Raw genomic sequence first — 14,942 nt, 5'->3', positions numbered from 1 at the left:
ATAATAAGAATACTAGCTGGAGTCGAAAATAGATTAGAATCCCTTTCTGCAGAGATAAAAGAAGTAAAAAATAGCCAGAAGGAAATTAAAAATGCGATAACTGAGCTTCAATCATGGATGGATGCAGCGGCGGCAAGGATGGATGAGGCAGAACAGAGAATCAGCGATATAGAGAACAAACTTATAGAGAATAATGAAGCAGAAGAAAAGAGGGAGATTAAGGTAAAAGAGCATGATTTAAGAATTAGAGAAATCAGTGACTCATTAAAAGGAACAACATCAGAATCATAGGGGTCCCAGAAGAGGAAGAGAGAGAAATAGGGGTAGAAGGGTTATGTGAGCAAATCACAACGGAAAACTTTCCTAACCTGGGGAAAGACACAGACATCAAAATCCAGGAAGCACAGAGGACCCTCATTAGATTCAACAAAAACCGACGATCAACAAGGCTTATCATAGTCAAATTCACAAAATACTCAGGCAAGAAGAGAATCATGAAAGCAGCAAGGGAAAAAAAAGTCCCTAACATATAAGGGAAGGCAAATCAGGTTTGCAACAGACCTATGCACAGAAACTTGGCAAGCCAGAAAGGAGTGGCAGGATATATTCAATGTGCTGAACCAGAAAAATATGCAACCAACAATTCTTTATCCAGCAAGGCTGTCATTCAAAATAGAAGGAGAGATAAAAAGGTTCCCAGACAAACAAAAATTAAAGGAGTTTGTGACCACTAAACCAGCCCTGGAAGAAATTTTAAGGGGGGCTCTCTGAGGGGATAAAAGATGAAAAAATATATATATAAATAAATAAATACCAAAAACAACAAAAGATTAGAAAGGACCAGAGAACACCACCAGAAACTCCAACTCTACAAGCTTCATAATGGCAATAAACTCATATCTTTCAGTACTCACTCTAAATGTCAATGGACTCAATGCTCCAATCAAAAGACATAGGGTAACAGAATGGATAAGAAAACAAGATCCATCTATATGCTGTTTATAAGAGACCCACTTGAGACCTAAAGGCACCTTCAGATTGAAAACAAGGGGATGAAGAACCATCTATCATGCTAATGGTCAACAAAAGAATTATAGAAAGTACTAGATAGTATGGGTTTTATCCATGAAATGAATAAAATATAAGTGATTTTTGTAATATAATACTTGTCCTATGCATTAGATGATAACCTAAAGAGATTTATAATAGCCTCTTGTAAAAGAAAAAATGCTACACTGGGAATGAGATTCATGTTGGGATTCTCTCTCTCTCTATCTCTGTCCCCCGCCCCCCACCACTGCCCCATTCCCCTGCTCATGTGTGCTCTCTCTCTAAAATAAAAAAATAAAATAAAATTCTTAAGATCATAATTCATATAATATTATTCAATTAAACAGAATCTTTAAAATAGAAGAAATCTTAAAAATATTTTTAAATATATATATATATCATAAAATATAAGCAAAATAAGCAAATAAGAAATATAAATCAAGTGCCTTTGTTATAAAACTAAGAAATGTCTGGAAAATATTGCTTGCAAAGAGAATGGTTGAAGACTTGAGACTATGGTAATGATACATACCTTGAATGGCCTTTAAGACAAGCCTATCATTGGCTTCTTGACTGGTTATATCCTCATGTTCCACAGAATCAGTTCTGCAATTGACATGTTCACAATGATAAAAATGTATTCTTTTGCAATTTTGAGTATGGAAACTCTAAGCCCTTTCCTGTTCCAGACTCAAAGAAACTCTCAGAGTTGGAAGAGTGCTTAGAGATTAGTCAAGTCCCACCTCTGCTTGCTGCTTTAATCCCCAGAAGACTGAATATGCTAAATCAAGAGCTAAAATCCTTAAACCTTCCAAGAACTACCTTTAAACATTATATTCATTTTGTAGCTATTTCAATGTTCTTTTAAAATTATTAAAACTATAAAATGTAAAATCAGTTTTAACTTTCAAAGTACAAAATGTAAAAACGTTATTTTAAAAAGTGAAAAAAATTGCACGCATTTGAGCAATACAGCACATAACAAAGAAACAGACTTCCTTTAGCCAATTTATGGGATGTGTCCTCTAACACACACACAGTACACCAATTATTGTCATTCTGGTATGCATATAGCACGAAGAAACACTCAGCAAGAACAGCGTATATACATGTATATTCTGTGATTTAAAAATATATATTTTATTATATATTCTGATTATACACATTTTACATTTTATTTATATATATTACTTATATATAAATATGAATATATAAAAAACATGTTATTTATACACAATACTTTGCATCAAAACATGTTTTTAAATGAATTTTAATTCTTTTAAATCAGAATATATATTATAAAGCATATATAAATAATATATATTGCAATTGACATGTTCATACATATATATTATAAAATATATATAAGTAATATATGTGTGGGGGCCCCTGGGTGGCTTTGTTGGCTGAGTGTCCAACTCTTGATTTCGGTTCAGGTCATGATCCCAGGATCATGGGATCGAGCCCCAAGTTGGGCTCTGTGCTGAGTGTGGGGCCTGCTTAAGATCCTCTCTGTCTCTCTCTCTCTCTAAAATAAAATCTGTTTAAAATGTATGTTTTACATAATAAATATTCTGTGATTTAAAAAACTCAAATTCATTTAAAAGCACTTTTTGATTCATACCACTTTTTTTTCATTACGTATACCATCAATCCATGAATACTATAAGCAAGTGCTAAAAAAAAAAAAAAGCATTACACTAAAAATGTGGGAAACATTATAATATGGTACTGTAGCCTACCTTTTAAAATTGATAACTTCAGTGGCATTTGGTAAAATAAAGGTGATATAACACAGGCAAATTAATAAAATACCTTTAACAGAAAATGGGACATTTTTTATCTTTATTTAACTATTCCCACACATAAAGTGTATTTGAGTACAATATAGCACATAAAGGAGTCAAATATATCTATGCTTTGTTTTTCGAAAATATAAACCTTAACTAAAGTCAAAATGCTTTAGAACAGAATATCATTTTAAGATCATAAAAAATAGTGTTTTCACTTACTTTCAAAATGACAAGTGCATATTTTACTTACTTGAGAGAATCCAAAGCTATCTGATCAATATTAGTGATTCGAAGTATAAGTAATGTGTTTTCTTTTATGCTTTCTGGAAATCTGGGATGATCAGAACTCAAAAATGTCAAGTTTGCTCCCTAAAGAAATTAATAGATGAATTATTTATTAATTTTTAATATTTTTAATGTTTATTTATATTTGAGAGAGAGACAGAGAAACAGAACACAAGCCAGGGAAGGGCTGAGAAAGGGAGACACAGAATCCTAAGCAGGCTCCAGGCTCTGAGCTGTCAGCACAGAGCCCGACATGGGGCTGGAACTCACAAGCCATGAGATCATGACTGGAGCCAAAGTCAGACACTCAACTGACACTCACATGCCCCAGCAGATGAATTATTTAAAGCTAGGAAGTATATGAGAAGTAAAACACACTAATACTAATTTTAAATATTCAATTCTGATTATATGATACATGATATACTTTTATACTATAAAAAAAGTATATTTAGAGAATATTTCGAAACCACACAGGCTCCAGCTAATAATATTGGAAATTAAGGAAATAATTTCTCAATCTCTCAATTAGAACAATCTTAGATTTAACAATCGATGTGAAAAAAGAACTCCAACTTTCTATAAGAGTCAGAAGAAGAAAGGACAGTTATTTAATTGTGGCATCCTTAAGTTTAGAAATACAACTACTGATTCACAGAAAGATGTACTGCAAATTGATGAACTACAATGGATCCATCACCCTCTCTCACCTGGTCTTTTGGAACAAACACCACATAAATTTAAAACTAATTGTAACCTAACTGGAGCAGCAAGGCTTTGGTGAAAAAATTCCTATCAAAAATCTCTAATCCAAACTTAGAAAATTATTATTTTAATCTCTGAGCTGCTCAAATAAATATGGTCGAATATGGACAAACATTAAAATAAGGGGCTTAATTATCTCTCTTGAAAATAAGGGGAGAGATTTCTTTCCTTTTTCCTGGAGTATTGACTTTAAAAACTTATAGTATTTTCTCCATTCTTTAAAATGTATATAAATTCCCTTGAAATGATTATATGAAGCAATGAAAGAGACTATATGATACGTGTAGCACAATAATGCCTATAAGCACACGTATACATACATATGTGTGTGCACATACTTGTACGTGTTCTAAGTCAGAGCATCCAAAGCATGATTGTGAGTTAACGTATGTGGGTGCACTTTTATGCATGCGTGTCTGTGGGCACACGTACATGTTTATATGAGTATTATCTTACCACAGGGCACTAAAATTTCCTTTAGGGAGTGTCTGGGAAAAGACCTTGATGGGGCATACAAAAGTGAAAAGGTAAGTTCCAGGATAACACCTGGAAGGTCCCTGCCCCCACCCCCACAAAAGACAAGACCTGCCCCCACCCTCGCAAAAAAGGAAATTAAGCCTAATATCCCTGCATACAGAAATGGAAGACTATGGGAAGAGCAAGAGGTGGAAGCAGTCAGAAAATGGACAGGAGGACTTCTATCATGAGAAATGTTTAAGGGACATAGTTTTAATAAAAATGTCTATTGTAAGTTGCTTACACTGATGCAAAATAAACCTCCCTCTATTATGCCCTTCAAAATGTCTGCCACACTAAGGATTATATATATATATGTATATATAATATATATATACATACATATATATTATATATACATATATATGTATGTACACATATATGTGTACACATATATGTGTATATATATACATACACACATATTTATGTATGTAATACATACACATATACATATGTGTATATGTGTATGTATATATAAATTTTTTTAATGTTTATTTCTGACAGAGAGATGAGGGGGAGGGGCAGAGAGAGAGAGAGAGAGAGGGAGACACAGAATCCGAAGCAGGCTCCGGGCTCTGAACTGTCAGCACAGAGCCCAATGCGGGGCTCGAACTCACAGACCCCGAGATCATGACCTGAGCCGAAGTCAGACGCTCAACCAACTGAGCCACCCAGATGCTCCCTTCGTTCTTTCCCTCCCCTTTTTCTTTCCTACTTTCCTTGCTTCATTCCTCTGTTCCTCTCTCTCCCTCCCTGCTTTCTTTTCTCTTTCTTCCTTCTCCTTTCCACCCCATTTGTTTCTTAGAAATCATAAAAGGCAGCAGAGTTCCACATCTGGTTCAAGTAATACAGAACAGGGATAGTGAGAATAAATCATAAACTACACTAAATCATTAAAGCAGCAGCTCAAAGCAAGAGGTAACTTTAATTTGGGGATAGACGTGAAACGTTCTGTCTGCAGGTTGTGAAATGGGATTTGGAGTTGATGTTCTCTAGATCTCAAGAAGCAGGCTAGACTGACATATGTCTAGTGTATTTATTTAATCCAAGTTTAAGATGTAAAGTTTTTCCTCACCCCAACTCCTCATGTAACTAGTCACAACGTCTTATTGATTCTGCCTCCTGAAGGCTTTAGAATTTTTTTCTAATTAGCTTCAGAGACACAGCCACTTGCCTAATTCAGGTTGCTGTTACCTCCTTCCTAATTAATATTATTCAGTCCAATCTGGTTCTTTCTACTAGTCTTCAATCCATTCCCCATATTGTAACTAGAAAGATCTTTCTAAATCACAAACCAGATAATGTCAGCTCCCCTTGTTCCATCCACCTATCATCTTTCAATGACTCCCCAATACATTTTAGATAACTCTTTAATATAAGTCTACTGTTAATAAGCTCTGACTCCTCTCTTGCCAACTCTTAACTTGAACTAAAGTTCAGCCAGCTAACTACTTCCGGTTCTCCAAATAAGCCATGTTCTTTCATGCTTTTGTTCTTTGCACGAGCTGTCTCCTCCACCTGGAAGCCTTTCCTCTCCTATCTACTTATCCCAGCCTAGCTAATTCCTTTTCTAGGTCAATGTTGGATGGCGCTTTTTCCAGGAAGCCTCTTTTGACCCAACAAAACTGAATCATTGCCCCTCCTATCCAGCTCTCCTTTTTGACTGTATTTCCCATTAGAGTGTAAGCTCCATGAAAGTAGGAAACTGACTTAACTTATTCACTGTTCTATCTCCAATGTTTATCCTATGAGTATATATGTGTTACCTGGATGGTCACTGTGGATAGTGTTACATTTGAGATAATATAAACATAGTAATTTAAAATTGAAGAGCACTAGGGGCTCCTGGTGGTCTCAGTCCACAGAGCATGTGACTCTTGATCTCAGGGTCATGAGTTCAAGCCCCACGTTGAGCGTAGAGCTTACTTTAAAAACAAAAATAAATACAAAACAAAATTTAAGAGCACTGTACAAATTGTAATATTACCGAAGACCAACCCATTCTAGGGAATCCTTGTTATACACCATAAGTCAGTAGTTGTGTGAAATCACAAGGAGGATAAGCTAACTATCAGATATATGACAGCTCCAGAGGCCAAGTATCCCTCTATACGGAGAAAAACATGCATCTTCAGGAGATAAGCCTGCAATTATGAGAAGCATTACTCCTGGTACTACTGAAGTAGCCACATACCTAGTGGCACAGCCTTGAAGGCCTTAAAAGTACCAAGAGACAAGCTCTCCCAAACTTATATCTCAGATTTGTGGGGAACGGTAGAGTGTTATGGGGAATAAATGCTATGCTTACATTCAGGCCACCGGGATCTGGACCTGAGAGGCAGAACCTCCTGGGGAAAGAGCAACCGTTAGCCACTCACACAAATGCCCCTGCCCTGTAAAGAGTAGAGGTAATAAATTGAAAACTAGAAACCCTGTTCCTCCACCCCCACAGGATCCTACAAAATTCAACATCTGGTATTAAAACACTGGCATACATACATACTTAACTTACAATATAAAAATCACCAAGTTGGTATTGTTTTCCTTTTCTTCGTCCACACTGATGACTATAAATGTTTTTTTGAATAAAAGGAAGCACATTTGTTCTAGAAGTTAAATGACAAAAGTGTAAAGTTAGTCAGATTCTCTCAGAAGTCATCATCTTGAGAGTTGTAACAATGTTTTATGGCATACCTATTTTTCCCAAATTGCCGATATTCATAAATTGTTAGGGACTGGTCATGAGTAAAAAAGAACCCAATCAGCTCTCTGCAAGCATCACGTCCATTTCTAGAAAAATAGAATAATATTAAAGATTTTCAAATAGGTTAATTTTCAAATTAAATAATAAACCAGAATTGTGTATGTCAAAGAATAGCATTACTCTCTTGAGTGTGTGCCAATGAGCAAGCATTATGGACAGCTACAGGGGAAACGACCTGGCTTGCTGAAGTGTCAGTTTAAGTAAGATTTGGATGGAGAAAAAGCTTTACCTTACACTGATATGAATATAGATATATTACAATTTACTATTTTGACATAGAATTTTAAGATAAAGTGAAAAAATTTTTTTAAATGTTGACCTTGCAAGAAGCCACTCAAGGATAGACATTTTCATCTTTGCCATTAATAGAAAGTTTAAGGGGCTCCTGGGTGGCTCAGTCAGTTAAGCATCCAACTTTGGCTCAGGTCACGATCTCACGGTTTGTGAGTTTGAGCCCCACCTGGGGCTCTGTGCTTACAGCTCAGAGTCTGGAGCCTGCTTCGGATTCTGTCTCTCTCTCTCTCTCTCTCTCTCTCTCTCTGCCCTCCCTTCCTTGCTCATGCTCTGTCTCTATCTCTGTCTCTGTCTTTGTCTCTCTCCCAAAAATAAACATTAGAAAAAAAATTTTAACGAAAAAAGAAAGTTTAAAATCACTAAACAAACATGATAACTTTTAAAAACACACTTCACCTTTAATATACACAAAGAACATCAGCATTTTGTATGATTGGAAGTTTATAAGACAGAGATAACATATGTGAGAATCATCTTTCTTCTCACTTTCCTGTATCTATCAATAATCTACTAGTGATTTAAACCATGAAAGGAAAATCAAATAAAGCAGCTTACATAAAGGTTAATTTTTAAATGGTCTACTATTTTCTACTAGTAGTATATATTATCAAAAAATTCACTTCTAAGTTTCTTTTCGAAAGACATTTTAAAATCACTTTTTAAATAACTTCTAATTAAAATGTCTTATTTGTAGGTTCCTAGTTCCTATAATTTTTGCAACATACTAATATATATTACCTAAAATGTTCATTCTACATTCACATTTTTTATTTAAATGTGACAAAACTAACTAATCTCATTATTCTTATTTCTATTTGAAGAGACTATTTTTTACAATTATAGAATTAGAAGTTTAATAAAATCACAATTACCTTGATATGATCCTACCATCAAACTGTACTTTGTGGGAAAGCATGTTTTCAGTTAATGTAGAATGGGTTCTTATCCTGTTAAGAAATACACTGGTCAATAATTATTTTAAAGTTACTTACACTACACTTGATGTAAATGATGAAGTACAAAAAAAAGTAACGTTGATATTTTGAAACGCACAGAATGAAGATGGAAGTTATAACCCCCCCGCGTTTTGAGTGCTCACTGAAGCCGACTCGGAGGAAATAACCCTGAGATGCAGTGTATAACACATGAATGACTTCTATTTGAATGTATAGTATCAAAGTGCTACACAAGTAAACAGCACATTTGTAACTGGTCTTACCTGCAGCCATTTCTAACCCTGTTCTATGCCTCCCTCCAACCATATAATTTGCTTTTTTAGTTTTTTTCCATTAGAGGTGACTAAGGGACAAAGTCCTGCCAATAACTTCCAGGAAAGACTTTCTTTTACCCTGGTGACAGAGTGTGGCATGGGAACAGTTCCTGCCTGTGAATGTGGCAGGGAAAAGATGCCAGCCATCAGGCAAGCATGTCAGAAAGGCCAATAAGATCTCCAGAAAGCCAGCCCAGAGCTGCGTCATCACTGAGCCACTGGCCTAAAACCAACCACTACCTCCAGGCAACTGGTTATGTAAGAAAAATAAATCCTGACTTGTTTAAGTCACCATCCGTCAAGTTTTCAGTCACAGGCAGCTGAAAACATTCCTTACCAACATAACAGAATAATGGAAAAGGATGCTGGAAGAGGCTCCAGCCTTGCGAGAGGTCTAGCTGTAAGACCCCAGGCTGCTTATTTAATCTTATGGCCTTCATGAAGCACAAAATGACCTCAACGAAGATTGCTAGTCCTCAAATTTTGTTTAATAATATGAAATAAAACCCAAATATCCACACTTTGGAACCCTGTTACTAGTAATCTCCTTTATATTAAGAAATCTGAAAAATTGGTCATGTGTCTTTACTCTCCTTCCTAAATAATTTTTTGGCACTCCAATGAAACTGCAGGTGTAATGAAACTGCAATAATGTAAATAGTAAGTGAGTATATGAGTCATTGGGATCTGGAAAAGTAATACTTCAATAAAATCTAAGTCTCTATGAAAGGTAAACAGGATACACACAAGAGCCTATGGACCAAAGGAGTCTGTGAACACAGGATGGAGCCATGAAAAATTGGTCATCTCGATTCAACTTAATCCATTAGTATTAATGTGCATATTGAATGCTCACTACATGCCTAAAAAAATTCTAAATGCTGAGAAAAAAACAGCAATAACAGCTACTATTCATTGAGAACTTCCTAGACATCAGTCACTATTAAAATCACTTAAATGTGCATTGGTCCATTCAATGCTTGCAATAACTTCATGAAGTACTATTATCCCATCTTACAAATAAATATTACAGAGTCATATAATTACTGCATGACAGAGCCCAACCTTGCTCATAACCATTATATTAGATTGCTTCTCAAAGATGAACAGAATTCAATTTAACAGTGATAGGTTGAAGTAACAGCAGCTTAGAGTCTAGAGTCTCCGTGAAAAGATAAAAGAATAAAACATTTACATTATAAATGGAAAGTTCTATGCTAAGGTTTTAAGTATCCAATAAGTAGTACCAAACACTTCTACCCAATTCTTAACCAATACAAATAAGAATCAGGCAGATGAAGATTAAAATATGTATTTTATTATATTACTAACTATATACTATATTACTATATACTATTACTATATACTATATACTATATTACTAACTATATTACTAATTATATTACTAACTATATTATATGACTAACCCACTCATTCCCAGTGGGTAGGGACCCTGCGAAACGTAACACCTTGAGCAGCTTCTGCAGGCAGCTGGCTCCCAAGGAAAAGAGAAGAGGAAGGGCTGCCCTATACCTGCTATTCCCACTTCCAACTCTGAAGCAAAATCCTCTTCTCCTTCTCCAGGAAGAATGAATGCGGGAGGACGAAATCCATGAATTCAGTAATTCTAACTAATACCACTATAGTATTTTTCACTGAAGGAGGCTCAATCTAAAATTTATATTGACAAGGGGTACCTGGGTGGCTCAGTTGGGTAAGCATCCGACTTTGGCTCAGGTCACGATCTCATGGTTCATGAGGTCAAGCCCCAAGTCAAGTCAGGCTCTGTGCTGACAGCTCGGAGCCTGGAGCCTGCTTCAGATTCTGTGTCTCCCTCTCTCTGTCCCTCACCTGTTCATGCTCTTTCTCTGTTTCTCTCTTCAATAATAAACATTAACAAACTAAATTAAAAAATAAGTAAAATAAAATTTATATAGAAGAGGAAAGGGCATAGTATATCAAGCCAATATTGAAGGTTTTTTTCTAATTACTCTAAAAGAAAGCAATACCAATTAAGACAGGATGATATTGGTGCAGAAATACACAATAGGGAAATGAGACTAAAGGAAAAGCTTAGACACCAACCATGCATTTACAATAATTTGATATATTAGGACATAAGCAGCATTATGAGTTAGAGGGACAATGAGTTTGTGATAGGTAGAGATTTCCTAAAGATACATAGGGCACTAACAATAAGTGGAAAGATCGGCAAACTGGTCTACATCAAAATTAGTAAACTCCTATTCAGCAAAAGAGTTGATCAAGAAAATGAAAAGGTGACCATAGAGGAAGAAAAGATCTGTCCAACAAATATAACTGAAAAAGGACTTGTACCAAGAATATGTAAATTAAGTTCCACAGAACAATGCAAAGAAGATAACCCAACAGACTCGAAGGGAAGATTCATGTAAGAGGATATGTTTCATATAAGGGGATACTGATAACACACCCATAAGAACTAAGATGAAAGACATTGACAATACTGAACACCAGCAAAGATGTGGTGAACTAGAATCCTCTTACTGCTACAGGTGGGAGTGCTAACTGCAGCCACCACTCTGAAAAACTATTTGGCGTTATTTTTTAGAGCTGAACAAATGCATACTAAATGGTCCAGCAATTCCACTTCTAAGTATGTACTGAGCAGAAACGAGGGCGTATGTTCACCAAAAGGAATACACCAAAGTTCATGGAAGCATCACTCTGAAACAGCCAAATGTCCATCAACATCGTGAGTAAATAAACTGTGGCACATTTATATACAATGAAATACTGTACAGTGAGAATAAAAGACAAAAACAAATAACAACTCATAACATGTTGACTCATAAACATGTTGAGCAAAAAGAAGCCAGATACATAGTGTCTAAATTTTGTGACTTCAGTAAGTTTATAATAAGGCAGTTACCATCTATGATATCAGGACAGAGAAGTTACCCTGTTATGGTAGGGGAAGGGGATAGGCAGGCAAGGGGAGTTTCTGGGATGTTCGTAATGTTCTATTTCTTGATGTAGGAACTTGGGACCTGAGTATTGTTCACTTTGTGGAAATTCCTTTGCTGTACACTTAAACTGTGTACATTTTGTGGACATATACTTTATTTCAATAAAAGTTTACTTCAGAAAAAGAAACATTTAGGGGCACCTGGGTGGCTCAGTTGGTTAAGCATCCGACCCTTGATTTCAGCTTAGCTCATGATCTCACAGTTTGTGGGTTCAAGCCTGGAGTCGGGCTCTGTCCCACAGTGTGGAGCCTGCTTGGAATTCTCTCCCCTCCTCCACCCCGCCACTTGTGCCTCCCCCCCCACCAAAATAAATAAATAAACTCTAAAAACACAAAGAGAAGTTTAGATGTGTTAGCTGAATAATGACCCTCCAGAGTTGTTCACACCCTGTACCTCAGAACATGTAAATATGTTACAATTACATGATATGATAAAAGGGACTTTGCATGTGTGACTCCAGACACTGAGATGAGGAGATTATCTGAAATTACCCAGCTGGATTCAATGCAATCACAAGTGTCTTCATGAGAGGAAAGCAGAGGGATACTGTGACTACAGAAGAGCAGTGTCAGAGTGATAAAAAACAAGAAAGACGAGCAGCCATTGCTGGCTTTGAGCATGGAGGAAGGGGCCATTAGCCAAGGAATAAAGGCAGCCTCTAGAAGCTGAGAGAGACAAGGAAATGGATTCTCCCCTGAAGCCTCCAGAAGGAATGCAGCCCCGTCAACACCTTGCTTTTAGGCTTCTGACCTCCAGAACTGTAAGAGGATGAATTTGTGTTGCTTTAAAATACTGTGTGTGGTAATCTGTCACGGCAGCCATAGGCAATTAACACACAATACCTCTGAGTATTTAAGGTATGGAAACACCCTTCCAGAAAATAAGAATGAAACAAAAGAGAACAGTTCTAAAGAAGTACTTCTTGGCATGTCCAGCAGTCTGAAAATATGAAAGCATTGCTGCAGAAACTAGTGGATTTTGTGTCTATTGATGCTGAAGCGAGCCATCACCTGCCAGTGAAGTTGTTGACAAATTTAAGTGGACTGCACCCCAAAACTGTGAAAGCCCAAAGATTTCATAAGCTACAACGTAAAAAGAAAAATGGCAATAATAATAATAATAATAATAATAATAATAATAATAATAAACATTTAAATAATACTAACTTTGAATACATTATATCAATGAGATTCAGCACATACAAATGTCTCAGTTACTATATTGTATATTGTCACATATATTATCTCCTAAGGTTGTAGCTGTCATTCCTAAGTTACTAATAAAAACCCTAGAGGGCAAAGTATACCCCAATACCCTAAATTGGCAGAACCGAGATCTGAACTCCAAAAATTCCACTTCCTTTTATATAGAAAAAAGCAAAAATAAGCCAATAAAAAGGTCTTTTCAGTTAGACACAAAAGTATATTTTTAAAAATTCATTTATAACATACTATATCCTCATTCAATATCAGTGAAGTCTTCTTACTTAGTTTCATGTAGCGTTCTTTTCCTAAATCGAAGAGGTGCCATCTTTGAATCTGGAACGATATGAATGCTTTCTTGTCTCTCGGAGGTTAAGTTTTGTTCTGGATCACTGATCACAGCCCTACACAGAAAATACAAAGTCTGACAATTCAGTGTGATAACGCATGACTCTAGCATTCACATATGTGTAAGCAGCTAGAAAAGCTCAACTACCAATGCAAACTTACAATTATATATTTGCCAGATACTGAATGAATAAATTTAATAATTAAAAACTACTAGCCATAAAAAACAATCACTCCTATCAATCTTTTTCCATAAATATTATCTAAAAATACACTGAAATTTTTGAGAAAACTCAGAGCTTCGTGTCTCTCTTTAATTTTTTTAATGTTTATTTATTTATTTTGAGAGAGAGAGAAAGAGAGAGAGAGAGAGAGAGAACGCACAAGCAGGAGGAGGAGCAGAGAGAGAGGGAGACAGAGAATCTCAAGCAGGTTCTGTGCTGCCAGCACAGAGCCCAACTTGGGCGTCAAGCCCACAAACCATGAGATTATGACCTGAGCTGAAATCAAGAGTCAGATGCTTGGGGTGCCTGGGTGGCCCAACATATGGCTTCAACTCAGGTCGTGATCTCGTGGTTTATGAGTTCAAGTCCCACATTGGGCTTACTGCTGTCAGAATGGATCCCACTTCAGATCCTCTGTCCCCCCCTCTCTCTGTCCCTCCCTATTCATGCTCTCTCAAAAACAAATAAAATAAACCTTAAAAAAAAAGATGCTTAACCTACTGAACCACATAGGCGCCCCCATGTCTCTCTCTTATTATTCTTTCAACAAATAGACATTGTGTTGATGACTTCTGAATAAAGATGTGAAGCAGAGTAAGTAAGCAACAATATGGATTTCTGGGGGAAAAGCATTCCAAGCAGAAGGGAAGATAAATGCAAGGTACCTAAGACAGGAGTGAACCTTATGGTATGTTTGAGAACAGGGAGGAAGCTGAGTGGCTGGAACAGAATAGATAAGAGAGGGAGAGAAGCAGGAAAAGTGATCCAAGGTCTAATGATGGGCAGATCATGTAGGGCTTGGGTAAACTAGATTATTGACAATTTTTTAGCACACCTGATCCATATCCTTGCCATGGCCTCATTATAGGTGTACTGTACTTTCTTCCCCTTTAGCTTTGGGCTTAGCCATTTGACTTGCTTTGGCCATTATATAGAGCTGGATGGCTCTGCTGATCTCAACTAAACTAACTTATGTAAGTGTGGGTTGTTTGTGGATTTGCTTGTCTAGGATAATCTTGGCTAAGTGGCCCAGGTGCATTTGCAGAGTCACGTTCTTCTTAAGACCAGTGGGTGGGCCAAGCTGTGTTCTCATAAATATAGTGAAAGCACAAAAAGGCCAAGTGGGAACACATAAGGCTTCCTAAGTCCTAAGCTCTGAACTGAGACCAATGTTTTTATTCATATGTAACTGGCCAAAGTAAGTAAAAAGTAAGAACCACTTGGCCAAGCCTAGCTTGGACAGTAAATCTGAAGATACATGAGCTCTAATTAATTATTGTCTTAGGGGGCGCCTGGGTGGCTTAGTCAGTTAAGCGTCCGACTTGGGCTTAGGTCATGATCTCACAGTTCGTGAGTTGGAGCCTCCCTTCAGGCTCTCCGCTGTCAGGCAGAGACCCCTTCGGATCCTCTGTCTCCTCTCTCT

At 36.6% G+C, this 14,942-nt stretch overlaps 1 protein-coding gene across 10 annotated transcripts in view; it reads right to left on the bottom strand.

Moving 5' to 3' along the window:
* The window catches only part of CAPS2 (calcyphosine 2), a 115,992-nt gene that overhangs the window by 21,187 nt on the left and 79,863 nt on the right, over positions 1 to 14,942 (bottom strand). For all 10 annotated transcript variants that reach the window (XM_053894612.1, XM_053894613.1, XM_019455134.2 and 7 more), the window contains 6 exons: positions 13,232 to 13,351; positions 8,340 to 8,414; positions 7,104 to 7,199; positions 6,922 to 7,015; positions 3,094 to 3,212; positions 1,583 to 1,656 (listed from right to left, as the gene is read on the bottom strand). In XM_053894612.1, coding sequence (XP_053750587.1) covers positions 1,583 to 1,656; positions 3,094 to 3,212; positions 6,922 to 7,015; positions 7,104 to 7,199; positions 8,340 to 8,414; positions 13,232 to 13,351 — 578 coding nt within the window. The remainder of the gene's footprint in view (positions 1 to 1,582; positions 1,657 to 3,093; positions 3,213 to 6,921; positions 7,016 to 7,103; positions 7,200 to 8,339; positions 8,415 to 13,231; positions 13,352 to 14,942) is intronic.

Source organism: Panthera pardus, unplaced genomic scaffold (assembly GCF_024362965.1).
Source record: "Panthera pardus isolate Hobbes unplaced genomic scaffold, ASM2436296v1 HiC_scaffold_6, whole genome shotgun sequence".
NCBI classification, from domain to species: Eukaryota; Metazoa; Chordata; class Mammalia; order Carnivora; family Felidae; genus Panthera; species Panthera pardus.
Note: the sequence above shows the minus strand (reverse complement) of the source record. Positions and strands in the feature narration are given on the sequence as shown.